Source organism: Bidens hawaiensis, unplaced genomic scaffold (genome assembly GCF_021521415.1).
Source record: "Bidens hawaiensis isolate Kalapana, Puna unplaced genomic scaffold, B.hawaiensis_p1.1 tig00024480_1, whole genome shotgun sequence".
Classification (NCBI taxonomy): Eukaryota; Viridiplantae; Streptophyta; class Magnoliopsida; order Asterales; family Asteraceae; genus Bidens; species Bidens hawaiensis.
Genome location: NW_027493871.1, coordinates 279,570 through 302,449, shown reverse-complemented (window position 1 = coordinate 302,449; position 22,880 = coordinate 279,570). Strand labels below are relative to the sequence as shown.

General features: G+C 35.9%; 2 protein-coding genes and 1 pseudogene across 2 annotated transcripts; 2 read left to right on the top strand and 1 right to left on the bottom strand.

Annotated features, from left to right (window-relative positions):
- The first annotated feature begins 1,429 nt into the window (after positions 1-1,429).
- On the top strand, positions 1,430-2,507 carry LOC143569426 (mannitol dehydrogenase-like). The gene is made up of 3 exons (XM_077055343.1): positions 1,430-1,888; positions 1,968-2,121; positions 2,207-2,507. Exons 1-3 carry the CDS (start codon positions 1,586-1,588, stop codon positions 2,407-2,409), a joined length of 660 nt encoding a protein of 219 aa, XP_076911458.1. The 5' UTR covers positions 1,430-1,585; the 3' UTR covers positions 2,410-2,507.
- Positions 2,508-2,697: 190 nt separating this feature from the next.
- On the bottom strand, positions 2,698-5,125 carry LOC143569425 (L-type lectin-domain containing receptor kinase IX.1 pseudogene; annotated as a pseudogene).
- Positions 5,126-13,381: 8,256 nt separating this feature from the next.
- LOC143569432 (DELLA protein GAI-like) lies at positions 13,382-15,495 on the top strand. Its single transcript, XM_077055349.1, has one exon. It carries the CDS (start codon positions 13,588-13,590, stop codon positions 15,247-15,249), a length of 1,662 nt encoding a protein of 553 aa, XP_076911464.1. The 5' UTR covers positions 13,382-13,587; the 3' UTR covers positions 15,250-15,495.
- Positions 15,496-22,880: the final 7,385 nt, after the last annotated feature.

Below are 22,880 nucleotides of genomic sequence, written 5' to 3'. Positions count from 1 at the left end.
GCATCGCAAGGAAGGCGTAGAGTGAATGATGGGCGTAGAGTGGTGAGGTTGAATGATATAGGAAAATTTGAGGTGACGCCAACGCAACAAATGATGAAAAATGACCTATAGCACATGATGCGTGTTGGTCTAAATGGTAGAAGGCTAAAGAGAAAACTAAAAAAAGTGTTAGCATGAAAGAAAGAGATCAAATAGTTGTTATTGCTTACCGGATATATGTGTATTTCTAATATTCAATTTTTATTTGCATTCCTCTTCTTTGTAGGTTCTTGTACTTGTCAATATTTTGCTTTAATGTAATATTTATTATTAACTAGTGTTCGTCGGGACAGGTTGGTAAAATTCGGGTGGTAGTAAAACCTAGGCGTTATCGGTCTCAAGCATTAAGACGGTAAGTCGACAAGAATTTGTTCGGTTTCGGTTACGTGTCTTATTGTACCGAAAATAAAAAAAAATAAATATTGAGGTTGATCAATGGGGTGCGTCGGTCAGTAAAACTCGATCGTTGTTCAAACCCAACTGTTATCGATCCCAGCTTGAGGTGGTCAGTCTAAGCGAATTCGGTCGGTTTCCGTCACGTTCATTACGGTGTCGGAACTAAAAAATCAACATTCGGTTGGTTTTTGTTACTATCGTTACGATACTAGAACCAAAACAAAACATGGTGAGTTACGTGAATCCGACCGGTTTCTATCATGTTCGTTACGATACCATAACTAAAACAAAATAAAATTGATTCTCGGTCGAATTTTGTTACGTACATTACGGACCGTAACTAAAACAAAAAAAAAACAAAATACCACCAATAAGGTGCCGCAAATTGCCCAATGGAGACTTTGCGACACCAAAGTTCTAAATAATAATAATAATATTATATAATAAGGGCCAAGTTATTCTATAAAGGAGAACAAAAATGAGAATAATGAGAAGGATTTGTAGCTACACAAAAAACCTCTCAAAAAAATATTAAAAAAAAACATAACTCGAAATTTAATTAAAAAACGAAAAAAGTAAAAATACAAAAATGTTTCCATCGTCTTTCTCATTCTCATAAAAAAACACAATGGTAAGTGAAAAAAGTTGTTGTGTCTTTTTGTTTTTCACTGTGTTTTGTGTTTATTTTCGTCATTGATTGTTTCTTTTTTGCTTGACATTGTGTCTTTTTTTTTGTTTATATTGTGTTATGTTACTCAGCATTATGCTATATTTTGTTCGGCATTATGCTATATTTTGTTATTTATTGTGTCTTTTTTAGTTATAATTGTGTCTTTTGTTCATTTTTGTTACTGTGTCTTTGATCTCGGCATGGTGTCTTTTTGTCAATTTTTTGTTTTTTTAACGGGAATGATGGCGGAAACATTTTAGTTTTTAAATGTTTTCGTTTTTTATTTATATTTTGAGCTATGATTTTTAATTTATTTTTTTTAAAGTTGGGGATAACGTTGGGGTCGGATACTTGGTGGGATCATGCAGATCATGCGAAAGCTGTGCTATCGACTATGAACAATATTGCCCGAAGCAGATTACTACTTATGGATCCACTAATTTCGATGGTACACAGACACAAGGTGGGTACTCTGATCATATGGTTGCAGATGAGCATTTTGTTCTCCGTTGGCCGGAGAATTTGCCACTTGATTCCGGCGCACCTTTACTGTGCGCCGGAATCACAACCTACAGCCCGCTCAAGTACTTTGGGCTGGACAAGCCTGGTACCAAAGTGGGCGTGGTTGGGCTCGGTGGGCTTGGCCATGTTGCGGTCAAGATGGCTAAGGCTTTTGGTGCTGAGGTTACTGTTTTCAGTACTACTGCTGCTAAGGAGAAAGAAGCAATTGAAGGACTTAAAGCTGACCATTTCATAATCAGCAAAGACGAACAACAGATGCAGGTAATAGATGGTTAATGATTCTTGATTTGTTAACTAAGTTTTGGGTTTTGATTTTGGTTTGGTTTGATTGTGTTAATAGGCTATTAGTGGTACACTTGATGGGATTATCGATACGGTGTCTGCAAATCATCCAATTGCACCGTTGCTGAGTGCACTTAAACCACATGGAAAGCTTGTTGTTCTTGGAATACTTGTAAAACCGCTTGAAGTAGCAGCATTTTCTTTGATCGGGGGTAACAATTTTGACGATTAAATTCTTTTTTTGCAAGCTGATGAATTAGGTTAAATGATGGAATAAATTATATTTGGTTTTAACAGGGAGGAAGCTTGTTGCGGGTAGTAATATTGGTGGAATAAAAGAGACTCAAGAGATGCTTGATTTTGCAGCAGAGCATGGAGTAACTGCCGATATAGAGAAAATACCGATAGACTACGTGAACACAGCCATGGAGAGGTTGTTGAAATCTGATGTGAGGTATCGGTTTGTGATTGATGTGGCGAATTCGATCAAGGCTGAATAGGTTGATTCTTGAAGTTCTTGGTGAATGTTCTGTTTTTCTTAGTCTGATATATTTTTGGTTATGTTATGAGAATGTGAGACTCTGAGGTTAAGTTCGTATGCGTTTGTTTATGATTTTGGAATGAAATTGATTAAAAAGACCTAAAACTTTATAGTCTGATGTGTTCTTTTGGTTCTTTACTTATGTATCCATATGTCTTGTGTTTGTTATTTAGTATAATTGCTAGTTTAGTGGAACATGTGTCAAATCTTTGAGTTATTTTTTTAACCGTATAAAATGTGAAATACTAACCACAGTTCTTATGCATTTAATACTTTACCTGCCATAGCTAGTCAGGTTAATTGAGTTAGAATTAGTTGAACAATATCAGTCTTTACAACTTGCATTTAAATGTTTACAATTGAATGTTAGGAAACAAAATCTACAACACTGATTTCAAAATGCAATAAAATATCAACCAAAAAGGCAATGAATATAGTGTTCTTGAAACTTGTCTCTTAATCTGGCCTTTGCTAGTCAACAACACATCTTACAAGCCATCCTTGTGCAAATCCAAGAGCGCTCTCGAGGACCCTGCCGATGAATATGACCCACCACTACTGGTCACGGAACCTTTCGTCCCAAACAACTCAGTATCACCAACTACCGATGACGTATACGTGAACCTACACATATCCATTGGTGGTGCAAAATATATGGGCACTGGTTGTTTAGCCGGGAGCGTAGGCAATGGACATTCAAAATTCAGCACACTTATAGCTTGTTTTATCGACGGCCTCTCACTACTGTCGGGATTACAACACCACAAACCAACCACCATCAAACATTCCATCTCTCGTTCATCAAAACCGTCATTTAAACTCTTATCTACTGCTTCCAATATTTTCCCTTCACCATAAAGGCTCCAAACCCATTCTACCAACCTTTGTTTACTCGGTTCCGCCTTTGTATCAATTGGCTTTCGCCCACACGCAATTTCTAACGCAACAACCCCAAAACTATAAACATCAGATTCTCTACTTGCCTTACCGGTCATCACACATTCCGGGGCCAAATAGCCCATCGTCCCGGCTAGGACCGTGGTCTGGGACCCCAAATCATGGTCCACCAAACGCGCAAGCCCAAAATCGCCTAACTTGGCATTGTAATTTGAATCTAGCATTATATTACTTGATTTGATATCTCTATGCACCACACATTGTTCCCATTCTTCGTGGAGGTAAAGCAAGGCCGAGGCAATTCCCATGGCTATTTTGTACCTAACCGATGAACTTAATGTCGATGGTGAACCAAACAAGTGCGAATCAAGGCTTCCATTTGGCATGAACTCGTATACGAGAAGGAAATCACCCTGTTCATGACACCATCCTAGTAATTGCACTAAGTTTTTGTGCCTTAACCGACTTATGATCTTCACTTCCGAAACATACTCTTTCTTTCCTTGTTTTGATCCACTCGACACGCGCTTGACCGCAACTGGCAAGTTCACGCCACTCAACATGCCCTTATACACGCCCCCAAATCCACCCTCACCAAGCTTCCGTTCCTCAGAGAACCCATCGGTTGCTTTACAAAGCTCGTTAAACGAGTATCGTTTCGGCCCCATGTTGCTTCTAAAATCATAATCTATAGCCATGTCTTCTGATCTTTTTCTCAAAGAAATTCGTTTCTTCCACATAATAAACCACAAGAACCCAACCATGAGACTTAAAGCACCCGAACCCGTTGCTAAACCCGTGGCTAAACCAGTTGTTAACCGTGTCTTCATTTTCAACCGAGCTTTACTTTCACCCAAACTGGATTTAAAACTCCATGAGAACACGGTATGTGTCTCGATCCAATCCCCGGTCCCAGCCGAAAACCCAATCCGAACTGATTCGGGTAAAACACCCCTCAAATCAACAACGTACCACAGACTAGAATACCCAGAAAAAATTGGTTTTCCTCGTACGACAAAAAGACACTTAGATTACACGTACTAGAATCATAACTCACCCATGCATTTGCTATACTTCCATCTTTAATACTTCTATTCCATGAAACATTAGCCACCGATATAATCGAATTAACGTTGATCCTGACATGATTGTCGCTAGGATCCCATTTATTCTTAAATGAATCAAACTCGACTGCCACGACAGTATTGTTTGAGCTATTGAAAGCTGAAGCGGGACTGAATAAACCAAGATAACCCCCAAACGAACCCGGAGGGATCTCGGGCTCAAATGCCATAAGAAAGAAAGACAAACCATCCCCATAGTTAGTAGCATTGAGTGCGTTTATTGAGAATGTGAAATGGGTTGTGAAATCGGTTAGTTTTCGGGTTTTTGGGTCCCAGATTTGGACAGGCTCCGAGTATAAAGCCCGCCCGACGCTGTTCGTGAGCGATACGTCACGTTGATTCCTAGTAACCTGGATTCCGTTTGATGCAAAAGCATCACCTTGGTACATGATCATCTGAGTGTTCGGTTGGAAGCTAGTGAAGTTGAATGAAACCGAGTTGACGTGGATCACAAGGAACAATATGACGATGAAGAAACGCATGATCCTCGTATATGGAAAGAGATAAAATGTTGTTGAAAACTATGTTGTTTGTTTTATAACCAGTTAACCGTGTGATCATATTCATGAATATGCATGGGCGGCAGTTTCAGTGCTATCGTATTCATATATTTGAAATTTAATTGTTCAAAAACAAATAATAAGGGACATTTGGTGGTGTTTGGTGTCAAGACCAAAGGGTTTATTATTATAAAATATAAGAGGCCGGTTGCCGTCTAATATATATATGCTTAATTTACAGTCTGTGCAAAGCTAATATATAGTGTTAATGTTAGCTCTTTATAATCTATGGTTACCCTAGAAGTTTTGTTTTATTTGACTGTATATTTATGTATATATGTAAACAGGATTAGGACATGTTGGAACCAAAGAAGTAAAGAGAATTAGATGCATAGGCTTAAAACACCAATGGCAAGGGACGAAAATGTGTTGGTGATTTAGTGGATCAAACTATTTGGGTAATTAGGATTTATTTGTAAACCAAATAAGAAATTATAAGAAATATTGACACGAGTTAGGAGGTGTGGAATAATTAATAACTATCAAGTGTTAATCCGATATTGATTATGTAGTTGACACATGAAATTAGCATATCATTCACGACCGTTGGTGGTTTTTTGTTGTGGCTTGTATGTTCTCTAGTCTTGACTTTTACATAACTTCAAATTTGTTTGACTCGATTGTCTTTAATAGTTAAACTTTATGAATGAGACTTCTTGAGAATAAACAAGAAACATTTCAAAATATCTATTTTGATCACTTAAGTCCAAATTAGAATGTCTGTGGAAAGCTTAAATTCCTAAACGCCGACTTCAAATTGGTTAGACCTGACCAATTTATCCATGTCTGCTAACGGTTTTTCTAATCCTATATCAACGCGGCATGTTACAAAACTTTAATTGAACCGACCAAATTTGAGTGTGATTCGACCAAATTCCATCGGTCCTTACAAATTATTTTCTCAAAACTCAAAAGTTTTTTAGTAAGATCTCACTCAAAATTGGTTGGTTCAACCAAAAATTTGCAGCATGACGTGTTTTTATAAGATTAGAAAGAGCATCGGCTGACATGGATTAATAATCGAGTCTAACCAGTTTAGAGTGGGCAATTAGAAAATTTTAGATTTTTGTCGACATTTTGTAGGCCGTTGTTGTCAAAATGGACATTTTACTAATTTTCCCACAAACATTAGTTCAAGTCTAGGAAAAGTAAAGAGTAAGTGCCAAAATCGTCCTTCTGGTTTAGTCATTTTAGCGAGTTTCGTCCAAAAAATTTATTTTTCGCCATTGAACCAATGAGGTTTACCAATTGTTGTCAAAACCGTCCAAATCGCTAACTCCATCCATTTTTTCAGTTAACACAAAGGGCTATTTGGTCTTTTTACCTGCTGTACAAAATTTAAAGCTACACGTACAAGTTTTCTAAAATAGAATATAATAAAAGTAAAAATGTGTTTTTTTTCTCTCTTTATACACTGCATCTCCCACCCTCTACTATCTTATCTCTAAACCAACAGGGGAACACCATCAACCCTAGAAACCACTCTCATATTCAAGACCAAAATTCCCTTTCGACAATCACAATTGGCACCTGATACATTAGGGTTTTTGTTCGGAGGTTAGAAACAAATAGAAGAGTAGCAATAAAATTATCTTAGATGAATGCTTGGTGTGGTACCGCAACTCGCCGGAATGGTTCAAGTGGCCGGAATGCTTGGTTTAATTTAACGTTTTCGGCCGGTTTTGGAGTCGCCGAAACGGTTCAGGTGGTCGGATAATCCGGATTGCGTTGCCAGAAAATCGGGAACAAATTAATTGAGCGGAAAATGGTGGTTTGAAAGATCTATGGCAATAACAGTGGTTCGAAATCCGACGAGCGGCGGTTGAGGGTTCCAGAGTAAATGTCATATGTTCATTTTCCAGCAATTGATGTAAGAATTTCAACATTTCAGAGAGAAATATAGGCATTGTAGAGAATAGATAAAGATGACTTTGGTGGTGGAAGTAGACCATGAATTGGGATTTGTTTTATTTAATGTATTTTTATAAACAAATTGGATTATTGAGTTAAAAAATTAATAAAATATACAAATAGTTAAAAAGACCAACATACCCTTGAGTTAAGGTTAAAAATCTGACATAGTTAATGATTTGGATGTAACTGGTAATAAATAGGAAACCTTGATGACCCAGTTGCAAAAAATAATATTTTTGGACGAAAGTCGCATTATTGATCAAACCTCATGGACGATTTTGGCACTTTACTCAAAAGTAAATTATAACTATATATAAAAAAAATTGAAAAAAGAAAGAAAAAGAAACTATGTTCATAATACAGGTCAATACACATATGATCCACCAAACTGGGCCCATAAGTCGTGTTGCCGCTATGAGCCCTATTGCTCTAATTAAATACTTCATTCGTCCTATTATAAGTGTCTAGGTTTGAAAAACACAAAGTTTAAGGTAGATTGAATAATTATTTTTTTTCTTACCAAATAACAATAATGCCCTTGAAAATTGGGTCCGTCAATATTGTTTATTAATGTTAGTTGTATGTGTTTAAGGATAAACTTGGAAATTGACTAATAAAATTTGAAAGTAGACACTTATAATAAGACAAATAAAACAAGAAATATAAACACTTATAATGGGATAGAGTGAATACATGCTGATTAGTTACTCTTAGTATCTCACCGATACACAATTTATTTTTCCTATGATAGAGTAACCCACAGTAAAAAAGCCCATACACTAGAAGCCCACACCTATTTACCCATACAATCCGGCCCAAGATAAAAGAGAATTAAAAAGAAAAAAGAAAAGGAAGAAAAACAATATCGAAGTGCTCCAATCGTACAACACAACCTTATCCACATGTCAATATAAATACACAGCACAAACATGTATTCATTAATTATTCCTTTCTAAAATCTCACTTTTTGACAACATAAAAAGGAAGGGATTTAATGCCACTGTTTGTTCATGTGCTTTGGCCATTGAAAGTTTGAAACCATCACTATGGAGTCACATGAATCACCTATGGTAGTCCATAACTTCTTCAGTTATCATACAGTATCACTAGCCATAAACAATTTAGAAAACACATTAAAAATTTATGTGGGAATACAAACATCAAGGAACGCAACCCTTTCATTAGACCTAGATTAAAGAGTTATTTGGTAACCTTTTAATTGATTCACTTAAAAGACATGCCTTAATGGTTTATGGAGCCTCTTGATCAGGACCGGCCATGGCACTGGATTGAGTGGTCGACGGCCAAGCCTGTCCACCCGTTAGGCCCGAATTTATTTTACAAAAAAATTATATATATTTTTATGAAAAACGATTTGTATGCTTAATGTTTAAACTCAGTTATATAACAACTAACTTGATATATTGGCAAAGGGTATGACTCCCAATAGGTTTTGGGTTTTAGTCTCATTTAAGGCATGTTTAACCAAAGAATTCAGTTTAAAAATTAAATTGTTTAAACTCAACAAAATATTTTTTTTACTTAAAGACCAAAATATTTTTCGCATTCGATTCAAAAAACAAAATTTAATTCTCGGAACCAGCCCTATTCTTGATGACTACGTTTCAGAAACATGTTGGCCGATTCAACCTCTTAATTAATCGGTCAGACTTTTTAATAGCTTAGCACAAGGTTGCTGGACGACCACTAAATAGTCGATGAATGTTACATCAACTAATTAGGATGTTACTTTTTGGTGTTGCTCTTGGCGGATATATACTTTTTGGTGCTGCTCTTAACAGAAAAATAAAAGATAAAGTTGGTTGATGAGCCAAAGTTTAAAAAAGTTTCTTGATCCCACCACTTCCTAATCTCACCAACAAAAAAGTTAACAAGAAGAATTAATTATAATACGAGTTCAACCGCTAATTAACTACAAGACAATAATAAAGACAAAATCGACCCAAGTGTATATAAAAATCTAGTTTATGTTTTAGAAGCTAAATGATATGGGCAAAGATGAAAATTTTAAGCTAAATGATATGTTTTTAATTTTGTTTTGTAAAAATGAACAGTGATATAGAGGCATCTCGGTGACATTCTATATAAGGTGTCGTAGGTTTGAGTCTTGTTCGTGACAAATGACTTGCGAGAGCCAGGGTTTAATCATAGTGGACTTTCGGACGACAAGTGTCCCCTTATCAGTTTAAAATTTTTCATATTTTTTAAAGTAATTTGAATTTCTTTTTACAAGGAATTTGCGTGAATTGTTTTCAATTAGAAATCTGATCAATTTTTCAACCAAACACATCAAGAATGAAATTCGGATTCAAATTCCAACAAATTTTGAAATACGTAAATATACTTTAACAATGAAACCCAGATTTCAACTCTAATAGGTTTTGCTATAAAGAGGGGTGAGACAGTGCGATCTATTGTCCCCGTATTTGTTTATTTTGGGTACGGAAGCTTTGCATGTGATTTTCAACCAAGCATGCAACATAGGGAACCGGAATGGTGGTATCTCACCTTTTATGTTCGAACGATGTCATTTTTTGGGAGGAGTTTTGGCTAATTTTACAAATCTTGCTAAAAGGGTTGAGATATAAATTTGGTTAAACTCAGGAAAATATTAGTGGACAAATATGGGTGCAAGATCATCAAATTAGAAGGCTTCCTTGATATCTTACGAAGGAAAGCTTACTTTAATTTAATCGACTTTAGGTACTTTGCCTAACTACTATTTCCCTTCTTAATGCTCCTTCGCAATTAGTGGATCAACTTGAAAGTATTACCAAAAACTTCCTATTGATAGTCGACATAGAAAGAGAATAAACTGTTGGATCACGTTTCACAAAAGTTTTAACTCCTAAACTCAAGCAACCTTAAGCAGCTTTGTGCCCCTTGAACTGCACCAAGGGGCGGACCATGAGATCTCGCTACTTGGCCACTGCCCGTAAACCCTATCGATAGTGGACTTCGCTCACAGACTATCCGAGAGTATTAGTATCATAAACTAAAATAGTTTTATTAATTAAGTGTGCAATCACACCACTTAATTTAGATCAATACATACTTTATTTTTGGGTTTTCTTCGTTGGAAATCTTAGACCATATACAAGATTTAACGGAAGGCGTTAAGAACTCCGTTAACGTTTGACGGCCAAGTGCGATGATTATTAAGTGGTGGGACCCGACATGATGGTCCCGAAACGATGTTGACGTCTGAATCCGTTGATCCCATTACGTGGGTCCCAATGTCCAATCAATATGCCTCACCTCTCAAGCGCGTGTCTCACTAAGTCCTCCCACTAACCTCTTGCAACAAGACACGCGCGTGGATGGAGCGTGGATCACAAGTTGACTGCCCTCGTGCTGTTCATGTGGGCACTACATCTCTACCCAGTTTTTCATATCCTATATTTTTGCTTAATATTGGTTCATTATTCGCATGCTGACTCAGCGTTGAAGCGCGTGCAGTATATTTACCCAGCTCAACTCTACTTTTATACACTCAACATATTTTTTAACCACCAACGAATTCTTTAGATTTGTTACTAGCTAAATTAACTATATCGGAATACATTCGTTATTCGATCCAGAAAAAACCCTCGTCGAGAGTCAACGCCCATGAACACTTGCCCGAATGCACGATGGTGTGATGAGATAAAAACTCGCAGTTTAAAGATCCAACTAATGAAAACCACCTACTCATCTAGTCTCTCGTCAACTTGATGCCTCAAAACTAAATGTTGAAGACAGGAATCAAACCCGGGTCACATGAAACAACAAGTCTCTTCCTTACCTCTCTACCACATTTTTATGATATTGGAATACTAAAATAAAATGTTAGATTAAAATAATATAAAACTAACTCTTTTTCCGAAAGTATATTCATGTTAGAAAAAGCTACTCCAATATTTAACACTAAACAAATGTTTTTTTCAGTTTGGATTACATAAAACATTTTTCAATTTTATATAACACGTGTAACATTTTAAAAGCAAGTGTGAATACGAACCTAGTAGTCGGGAGCTCACAAATGCAATAGTGACGGGTGGGTTTTATTTTCATGAAATAACACGTGTCTACCACGTATTACATAATACAAATAAATATTTATCATAATTTATGCTCGAATTAGGGCTGACGATTCGTGTTTTAACATGTTTAATAGATAAGAGGCGACGCACGTGACACAAATATAAAACTTGAATACGACTTGTTTAACTACTCTAGACTTCCATCCAAACTCTTCAAAACACATACTATATCTTTTTCAATTAAGAAACACGATCACATGTCAACCATGCAATGTAATACCTTAGAACATATCTGATAACTTCTGCCCCAAGCATACTTTTGACACTCAAACATACCGCCCTTTGGTAATGCAACAAATTAGTTATGAGATTTGTAATACATCTCTATCTACAATGTCAAATTTCTTACACACTACGTGTAGTAACACAATCAGTGATGAACTTAGAATTTTTATCCAACTGGGTCTTATTTTTTCGGTGTTTACATTTTTCCGGTCGAGTCGAGGTGAGGAACATAATAAAAAAACAATATCATAATAGAAAGAAATACGATTATTAGTTATTAAAAAACACACAAAATGCGATGTCATTGGAGCGGCAAGCCAACGAAGTGGTAGATGAGCGAAATAACAAAAAATATATATGATATTGTAAAGATTGAACCCATGACCTTTCTTTCACGTGCAAAACCAATGAGCTGCCACTACACCACATTAGTATAATTAGTATGGGTTCTATCTACTGATTTTTATAGGGTACCTTAAAACTTTAACATGTCGTTTTTTAAAAAATTAAAAGCATCGGAGTCCCTAGATCCTCTATGTCGGTCCGCCCCTAAACAAAATATGCCACTATGCACCATGCGATGACGGGGACTTCACGTTTAAGGGTGTTGTGATCAAGTACTCTTTGTAGTGTGCATTGTTTCCGAACAGTTGTGAAGAGTCTTGTTATTTGTTAACACGACTTTAATCAAAGTATATTTGACCTAATGTTATTGGGGGTGTTTAACAGGTGTGTATTCCTTTTAGTTGACGGGTCTAGTCTAACCTTGTGTATGCAGTTAGGTTAGGTGAATTTAGTATTAGAGTATTAGTATCAATTATTTTTTTAAATAAAAATTAGCTAGTGTTTAACGGATGAAACCCGCGTGGATATGTGTGATATGAAGAGGCACGTGAAAATACAAGAAAACATAAATCTCATTTGTAAAGAAAGAATATGGCCTACCACGTTATAAAATGGTGCACGGTTATTATGGGCTCGAAAGTGCATGTAGGGAGGGTGAGTAGGGCATCAGCATCGGTCAGTCTACATATGCATTGCGGTGCAGCCACGCATCTTTTATATGCCACCCAATCCCTCATTTTACATGTTACTCCCCTTGGGTTTTCTTATTGCCTTCAAAGACCACTTTTGATGATGTTGAAAAGTCTTATTCATATTCTTCCCATAGCATGTTACTTATCAAGGATGAATAGGAGATAACTTTTTTAAATTCATTCAAGGAAATGGCAAACATCATAATAAAGGAACCTTTTGTATCTTATCTTAGGTATCATGTAACATAAAACAATTATTAGAAAAAGTAGTGATATAGTGTTCACTTAGTTTCAACATTTTGATCATCACTATATTGTAACTTTCATAACATAAAAACTAAGTTGCTAAAAATACTTGCGTTTAATACACAGGATTTGATTTTTAACCAATAACATTTAAAACTTTCACTCTTACAAGAACAATCATACTCATAATCATTATAAAATTGCACTTGATTTTCACTCTATTTCACTCGTAGGCTTATTATTTTGAGCCAAATGGGAAACATACCTTTTTTTATAAAAGAAATTGAGTATAAAACAAATATAAATATATAATGATTATGTAAATAAGATTGTAGTAAACAAAGAAAGTAAAAGTTAAAAATATCATTCTGTAATTATTTTTCTTATTGAATGGTAAACTTACACATCGTAAACATACTTCTAAATTACACTACTATGTCTACGACTATATTTTGTCTTAACGACTAATTAACAAAGCCCAACTACATGTAGTAACCATATAATAAAAGACGGCTCCATACGCCCGCGATCGCATACAACAAAAGATGGTAAACCCATCATCTTTTGTACCGAAGAAAACTAGTTGTTCAAAGACAAGTTAGGCCTGAACTCTCATCATTTTGGAATTTACGATTCGTTTGATCATTGATACATTGATTTAATTGTTGCTATTAATTTTTACAAATTAATTAGTAGTACTAGTATAGAGCTACAATTTAGCATGGTATGATTTAGTGATTAAAATAGGAGTAATAATAGGGCTACCAAAAAGGAAAGGAAAGAGAAATAGTATAGTATTATAATCATATAAATATAATTATTAATCAGCAAGCGGTGTGGCAGCAGCAGTAGGCCAATTTCTCTTCCTTATCTCCTTCTCTGGCTCTTCACCCTGTCATCCTCTCTCGAACCCAGAGCCCCACACCTTTTCTTTCTATTACCAAAGCAAGCAAGATTCATCTATTTCTCCCACACCCAATCTCCACCTCTCTAGCTTTCTTTTTATTAACCAATTACTACTTTAATTAATCATGAAAAGAACCCGTGACCGTAAAAAAGAAGCCACACCCAGCTCATCTTCAACGCCCAAAGACGTGTTGCCGGACTCCGGTGGCATGGACGAGCTGCTGGAGGTCTTGGGTTACAAGGTCAAGTCAACGGACATGGTGGATGTTGCCCACAAGCTTGAGCTGCTTGAAATGTTCATGACTGAAGATGCTAGCACCTTACATCTTAAGGATACTGTTCATTACAATCCTTCAGATATTTCTGGCTGGGTTCAAAACATGCTTTCTGAACTCAATAATAATAATAACACTTCATATATTATTCCGGCTTCAACCAATTTCGATTCCTCCACTACCATGATTGATTTCTCTAATAATACTGATATCGGTGGACACGGTGACCCGTACGATCTACGTGCGATTGCCGGTGGGGCTATTTACGGAACCGATGATTGTTTTGATGCCAATCAAAGTAGAAACGGGATTAAGAGAATGAAATCCACAGCCGACGCGCCGCCGCAGGATTCGCCGACGCGCCCTGTAATGCTGGTCGATTCCCAGGAGGCTGGGATTCGACTGGTGCACACGCTGATGGCGTGTGCAGAGGCGGTACAGCAAAATGAGTTGAAACTCGCTGACGCGCTGCTGAAGCACGTTGGGATGCTTGTGGCATCCCAGACGGGTGCGATGGCGAAAGTCGCCACATACTTTGCTGGAGCTCTGGCTCAGAGGATTTACAAGATCTACCCGCAAGACGATCTGGAAACGTCTTGTTGGGAGATTTTGCAGATGCATTTTTACGAGAGCTGTCCGTATCTCAAATTCGCTCACTTTACGGCTAATCAAGCGATTCTTGAAGCGTTCGGTGGCGCTACGCGTGTCCATGTGGTGGATTTTAGTATAAATCAAGGGATGCAATGGCCAGCGCTTATGCAAGCGCTGGCATTACGCAACGGCGGTCCACCCGCTTTTCGATTAACGGGTATTGGACCGCCACAACCGGATAACACGGATGCGTTGCAACAAGTTGGATGGAAGTTAGCCCAGTTAGCGGAAACGATAGGGGTCGAATTCGAGTTTCGTGGATTTGTTGCGAATTCGTTAGCGGATATCGATGCTGGTATGTTCGATCTCCGCTCGGCCGAGGAGGAGGTGGTGGCGGTGAACTCCGTGTTCGAGCTCCACCGCCTCCTCACCCGGCCGAATGCGATCGAAAAAGTATTGAATTCGATCAAGGAAATGAAACCGAAAATAGTAACGGTGGTGGAACAGGAATCGAATCATAACGGCGTCGTTTTTCTAGACCGGTTCAACGAGGCGTTACATTATTATTCCACCATGTTTGACTCGTTGGAAAGCTCAGCACTGAGTCAACCCAGTAGTCAAGATTTGGTGATGTCCGAGGTGTACTTAGGGCGGCAGATATGCAACGTGGTCGCATGTGAAGGTACTGACCGAGTCGAGCGGCACGAGACTCTGACTCAGTGGCGAACTCGGTTCAACTCGGCCGGGTTTGACCCGGTGCATATGGGATCAAACGCGTTTAAGCAAGCGAGCATGTTGTTGGCGCTGTTCGCGGGCGGTGATGGGTATAGGGTCGAGGAAAACGACGGGTGCTTGATGCTGGGATGGCACACAAGGCCGTTGATTGCGACGTCGGCTTGGCAACCTCGTGGTATCGAGTGAGTCGACTCGGCAAGTGAGCTGCGTTGGGGGCGTGGAGAGCGATAGAGAGAGACCCGTGTGTGTCAAATCAAGTCTTTTCGCAAATTACAATTTAATCACCTAAGTCAGCTTTTGAACCTTTTTCCCACTACTAGTTGTTTGCCCGTTTAAATGGGGAGTACTGTGTACTGGTTTTAGTTTTTTTTTATGTTGATATTTTTTTCCCTTTATTTGAATAAAATATCGTCAAGAGTTTTTGTTGATGAATGCAATAAACAAAACAATTGTTACAAACAAATATTGTTAGTTCGTGTGTAGTGGAAGCTTTGTTAGTTCGTGTGTAGTGGAAGCTCCATTCATGTTACATGGGTGTGGTAGCGCTGATGTTACATGAGTGTGGTAGCGCTGTGAATATTATGCCGCCTCAAACAAAGTAAGCGCCTTGAAGTCCTAGTGGGCAACTATATAACGGTGTCAACCAAAATTGTTAGTGGGTTCACTTCACTAACATTAACCAATAACATTATTATTTTTTGTTTGTTTAAATTGTTTAATTATTATTTTAATAGAGTAGTAGTTATATCTTACGTTTTTATTATCGAGATGGCTAGTTATTTATGTGACAAGAGGTAACATGATAACTAGCTCTCGTTAGCTATTCTATAATATAACCTTAGCGATGTTAAATGAGTTGTACATAACAAGATGGAAATTATTGATTTAGGAATTCTGTCAAAACTTTAAAGTGAAATTTGTGACGGAAAGTTCAATTTAGGGTTCAGCGCGTCGTACACGGAACCTCTTCAGCTTCTAGGTCCCAAAGCTTCGTTTTTAGCAGGATTGGCTTTGCTATTCAAAAGGGGGTTGCGGCGCAGCTTGTTGCCCGTTTGCCTGCCACTTTATTGTAATCGTTTTATAGTAAATTATATAAAACTTCGTTATAAAAAAAATTAAAATGAAATTTTCTGTTAAAAAGGTCAAACTTTTATGTTTATTTTGTAAAATTAATTGGACAGCAATGACGAGTTGACGAGTGATTTTAAAATATGGTTTTGTAGTTGCTTCCCAAGTCCAACTGTTTTTTACCATTAGCTAAGCTTTAATTTGCAAATTTATTTTTCTAACGGCTTTCAAGGCTTTTACTCACAATTTATCAAAACTTTAATCATATAAAATTTCAAAGCTTGTATTAACTTTATCATAACTTTAATCTCACGTGTAATGCAGTGAACAAAGGCATATCATGATATTCTACCATAATGAGAGGACATTTAGACCAATACACAAATAACACCAACTTAGATCTAAGGTAGCCTTCTTGAAGAGAATGGTCAATTCCTAACAACAAAGGAGTTGACATGGCTAAGGATTTCATACAAAACTTGTTACACCAATGTTAGGGAATTCATCCCAGTCACGTTTCTTATGAAAATTCATTTAGAAACACTTAATTTGATTCGTCACATCACATTTGTTTGTTGTTGGACCCAACAACCGTGTCATTCTCACTTGGCAACTAGCTTCTGAAGCTTCAATCAAATTATTTTAACATAGTCCCTAAGGCATTAAAAATATGAATTTGAATATATATATCTCCGTTCAATTTCTACACTTGGTGCAAAATTGGACATATTGGGTCTAGGTGTTCCTTTTTCCTTTTTCCTTTTTTAAAGACGGTGAAATGATTTATCATAAATCCGAGCAGGGCCTGCTCAACGTCTTCGGAGGCCTGAAACTAATTAAAATATTGAGGTCTTTTTATTTTCTTTTCTTTTTGCGTATAGCGCTAGAGAGTATATAAGAATTATAGAATACTAGTTTAAGGCCCGTGTATTACACGGGTAATTGATAAAAATTTTGTACTTTAACCATTAAGTGAAATATAGTTAACAAAATGATCATATATTTAATACAGTTACAGTTTACATTAAAATTACAGAAATTACAAAACTAAGATTACATAAATATGTTACAAATAAGTAAAACAGTCCTTGTACACTACATTTGTGATTGTATTGGTTGGTACATATTGTTTATCACAAATCAAAATCTTTAGTCCATGCCTGCTTGTAACTCTTGATAAGGTAACATATAGGTATGCTTATAATTCTTGATATAGCCACATATAATTGTCTATGTGATAAATAAGATTCTTCAAGTACATACCAACACTAAATAAATGATAATATATCAATAAACCAACAAAAAAATATTCATATACATAAAATATCATACATTTTAATCAATTAATATATATAATGGCATTTGAGATCACATGCTCATGTTTATCCCAAAAAATGATTATCCAAAGACCAGATTACCTGAACTTTCATGATATAATCATCCTTATAATTTTAGAATTTGAAATTAATTGATCATGATAAATTTAGTATCATTAATATTCTGTGTATGACAAATTTTACTCGATTTTATATTTTACAATTAACAATTGTATAATCAAACAACATATAAAACCAGAAAATAAAATATAACAATATGATTTTTTTCATTTCATATTAATGGAAAATGACAAAGACATACTAACCTTAAATCCATGTTCATATAAAAGTGATTATTCTGATTTAACAGAATAATAGAAGATTTAAAGTTGCATAAAGTGAATATAGTGATTCTTATTTATAATAGTTGAAAATGTTGGATAAGGAATGTATAAATTTTGAATACTAATCCCCTGTTATTAGTTAATATTGTGGGAGTTGTTGGAATATTTAATTAATCGATATATATATTTTAGAAACTTATAAAATAAAAACAGCAAAGATTTCAATACTTTATAATAGGTGTACATATAGATAAATTGGTATACATGTAGATTATAATTATAATATTCAACTTCAATAATTTAATGCTAAACACTATAATAGGTATTCTCTATGTTACTAATATTTATACAAAACGTTTTGAGAAAATTAAGAAAATATACATTTTCTCGAGTTCAAATGCACATGAGAAGATTTAAGTTCAAATTTGAAACCAATCTTATATAAAAAATTATGCATTGTTGCTCGAATCCCAGTTTAAAAAACAATTTTTAGTTTATCATACAAGTCTAAATTCTTCGACAATGATGTACCTTTATTTGCTTTAATTTGCAGTTACCTGTGACTTTAAAATTTTATTCTAAAAACCTTCAACGCCAATTTTAATATTTCTTTATTTTCTTATTTCACCATTAATGTTAATGAATAAATCGATTATGATTTACATATAATAAAAACAAACTTGAATTCATATATTTGCATTGCTTAAAAGATAAGGACTATATATTAAAATAAATGAATAAAATGTGAGGAAGGCTATGAGAATGACAAGTGGCAAAAATAAGTAGAGTTTTATTAGAATAGATAGATGAATGATATGACGTGATAATGAATATGTAGCAATCATCCTTAGCTTTAGCTTGTGGCTCATCATTGAGTTACTAATTCCAAAAGAACTCTACTTTCAAAATCTCATAATAAATAACTCTTATTTAAGATGGAGGCCTAAAGTCACTACCTCATTTAACTTACCCACGAGACGGCCATGAATCCAATTAAGAAGCTAGAAAAATAGAAGGTGCATAATTATAATTCTCATAGTATAGGTAAGTTAACAAAGTTGAAATTTCATCAGTTTGCCCAAACGAACAATGGTCTAACCAATGTTTTAAAAAACCGGCATTTTACTAGTACCGGATTGGACTAAAAAATGGTACAACCAGTTGAATCGGGTTATATCGGGAGGTTCAACCGGTTGAATAATTTACCTTATAATTTCCTATAAATGTAACTTCAATCCAAAAATAACCGAAAACTAAATGATTCATTTAACAAAAAATAATCCAAAAGTTAATCCATATTAAAAAAATAATGCAAAAGCACTCAATTTTAAAAAAATATAGTCTTAAAGTTTACACGTTTGAATGTTAATTGTTGGGTAAAAAGTAATTTTGAGAAATATGAGCCGCAAATATAAAAAATTTCTCGGGCTTAAAACCAGTTTGCCGGTAAAAACCGGTATTTTAGACAAAAACTGTCGATACGATGTTCTAGCAAACCGGTCAAAAATAACGGACTCAAAACACCGGCCTACTATACGAAATCCGGTTTAACCGGCCATCACATTCAACGTGCGGCTATAGAAACTTTTGCGGTTGACATAATTTTTTCCCAAGTCTTTGGCATCCCATTTCTTTCTGTCAAACACCGGATCAAATATTTGCTCCGCACGTTCTTCTGAAAGCACCCTGCAAATATGAATTTGAATACATATAACTCCGTTCAATTTCTACACTTGGTTCAAAATTGAACATATTGGGTCTAGGTGTTCCTTTTTCTTTTTTCCATTTCTAAAGACGGTGAAATGATTTATCACAAATCCGAGCAGGGCCGGCTCAACATCTTCAGAGGCCTAAAACTAACTAAAATATTGAGGCATTTTTCTTTTCTTTTCTTTACGCGTATAGCGCTAGAGAGTATACAAGAATTATAGAATATGAATGATATGACGTGATAACGAATATGTAACCATCATCCTTAGCTTGTGGTTCATCATTGAGTTACTAATTTTAAAAGAACTCTACTTTCAAAATCTCATACATTCACTATACAATGTGCGGTAGCGATCCGCGAAATCAGTTTAGATTTATTTGCAAAGGCCGTGGGTCGATATTAAGGATGTTCAAACCGGATATCCGGAATTTCGAATATCTGAAATTCGGATATCCGAACATTTTAGATAATGGATTTCGCTATCCAAATCTGTATCCGTTCCGAAGTTTTGGATACGGATTCAGATTATCCGGACTAATAAAACCTTAAAAAAATCCCAGTTTGGCTTGAAATTAATCATTCCAAACACAAAGTAGGATCCAAATTAAGACAATACGAGTATTATCTTTTGCCTACTAGTGTAGCCATGGGAATGAATTTGTTCTAGAAAGAAGACGTTGATTTCAAATCTTGGAACAAGGAGACAACGGCGAGAGTCGAGCACCGAAGTTGCGAAAGTCAAGCACCGACAAGATTATAGTCAAGCATCAGCGAGATGCCTACACAATTGTGAAGGAAGTATGGGTGGCGGCGTGAAGAATTTAAAAGAATTTAGGGTTCTGTGATAGTGTGATGTGTATATGTATATATATTTTTAAATACGGTATTGATTAAATATAATTAAATTTAAAATTTTGGATAATTCGGATGTCCGAACTATCCGAAAATTCAGATATCCGACTTTCGGATAATTCGGAGACAAATTTTCGGATATTTTGAATACGGATTCGGATTTTTTTGAACACCCCTTGTCGATATGGCTTAGTAAAATCTTCTTCCACATCGCTATAGTACTTTGTGTGCCTACCGCGCGCGGGCGGCTAGTCTTGTCGCACCCCGAACCACGGCCTACACGTATGACACATATGTTGGTACCACAATTGTAATTAAATCAGAGTTACGGTTTAATAGCGGAAGTCTTAAAAACATGTGGACTTAAATATAAATATTTACATACAAAAGACGGGATTTAAAAGTTTCCCGTTTAACGTTTGAAAGATTACTTGTTTAAGTTTTACAAGACCACTATTTACAATATATTAAGTTTATCAAAAAGATCCGAGCCATTGGATATCTTGAGCACTTCGTTACTCCAAACCCTAACCTTGATCACCTGCAAAATGTTAAGAAAATACGTCAGCAATGAATGCTGGTGAATATGCTGACGCTAAAAATATTTTCTTTACTTGATCACCCCTCGAGATTACGTAGGTTTCGGCCCATCGAGGCTTAGGAATAACCAAGTTAAAACAACACAATTCATAAACTCAAGTCTCTACATTCGGTTCCCCCAGCAAACACCGCAGCGTTCGACTAGTTGAGTGCCTATACGTATACACAAGGTCATACTCCCCGCAGGTTAGCGTAATTGTGACCAGGTGTGATGTGCCCATCACATATGTAAGGATCCAGACAAATGTACATGATAGCCTGAGGCCAGTGTTTATACTTTTGTTTATAAATGTTTTAGAGACACTTAGTCTCATGTAAAGTTTTTCATATAACATTTTGACTCGTTTGAAAACAAGTTTGTAAAAGTTGGGGCGTATTCACCTTTTTTATTTGAATCGGCTTGAAACACCGTCCGAGGGTCTTTCCCATTGCTATCTCGCACCTATAGTACGAGTATAACCATTTGTTAGTCGGATATACAATCCGCCTTAAGACCTTTAGTCTTATTTTATAAACTTTACCTCGATGAACTTTAGTTCAAAATTTCTTTTACTTTAAAACCTTTAGTTAAAAAGTAATATTATAAACCTTTAGTTTATTTTACATAAAACCCTACGTTTCTTCTTTTTCAAGAAACGTATTCTTTTCTTTTCTTTATTATTTAAGAATAGTTATTATTACTTAAATATATTTTCATAACAAAGAATCACATATAATATAATCACATTGATATATATATATATATATATATGTATGTATATATATTTTCATAATTGTAACATTTATTTTCTTTGTTATATTTTCTTTTATTTTATCGAGGTATCGAGTATAACATCGACTTAAGGTTTAAGCATTTTTTAATATTTTATTATTATTTTATTCGGGCAATATGCCTACCTTTACTCGGCTTATAAACCCTAATAACTTGAGCATCACTCCAATAACGTTTCACCTTCTTTATCTTCTTGCCCAACTTCTCTTCTCGTCACTTTTCCTTGGCACGCAAAACTATGAACACCAATACTTTATCCTTCGTCGGCACGCTTAATCATCATGATGTCGAGGATAAAAAACTCTTTCTTGGTTGATACGTTGGTGGAATGTGGTACGAACAACGAGGGAATGACACGATAATCGAGGAATCGGGGCACGGTTTTCGAGGTGGATCGAAGGCACGCTTCCCAAGGTTTAGAGAGATGTTTTATTGAGAGAGTGCAACGCTGATTTGGTGTGAAAATGTGAGATCCCGACCTTGCTATTTATAGGCAAAATCAGTAAGGTCATCGTGATACGCGATGGATCATAAGAGAGACCCATCGCGTATCGCGATGACCTTGCTGCTTTTACAGGCGTGAATACACTCAATCTTGTGTATACGTCTAAAATTTTTACAGGCGTGAATACGCTCAATCTTTTTATAAGTGTAATTTTAAATGAGTCATTATACAAAAGTTTACATGGGATAATGTATTCCTAAAACTTTAGTATCTGCTGGCAATTGGGCTAGTTATACTTGTCTTTGGATCCTTACATATGTGGGTAGAGGGTAGGCATGCCCTACCGCGCGTGATACTAGGTCCCCGTCTCGTTGAGCCAGTCTATAGGGCTGTGAGGGCTGAACTAATGTGATATAATTGGTACTCCATTGGTATCAGAGCCATCGATCTTAGCGAATTAGGTATTACAAGACAATACCTAAGCTTCGATCCAAGCATAGGAAAAACATTTTCTATTACTTGTTTATTTGAATAAGGATAAGATAGGTTGGTAACATTTTCTTTCCCTTGTCATTCTAAACCACCCAACCTAGATGTATTTCAAGAAATTAATGGAGAGTTATGATTGTGAAGCAAAGAGAGCCGGAATCTACTACTCATTTACAAAAGACAACATGAGCGAGGACTACTATGAAGCATTCTTCAATCC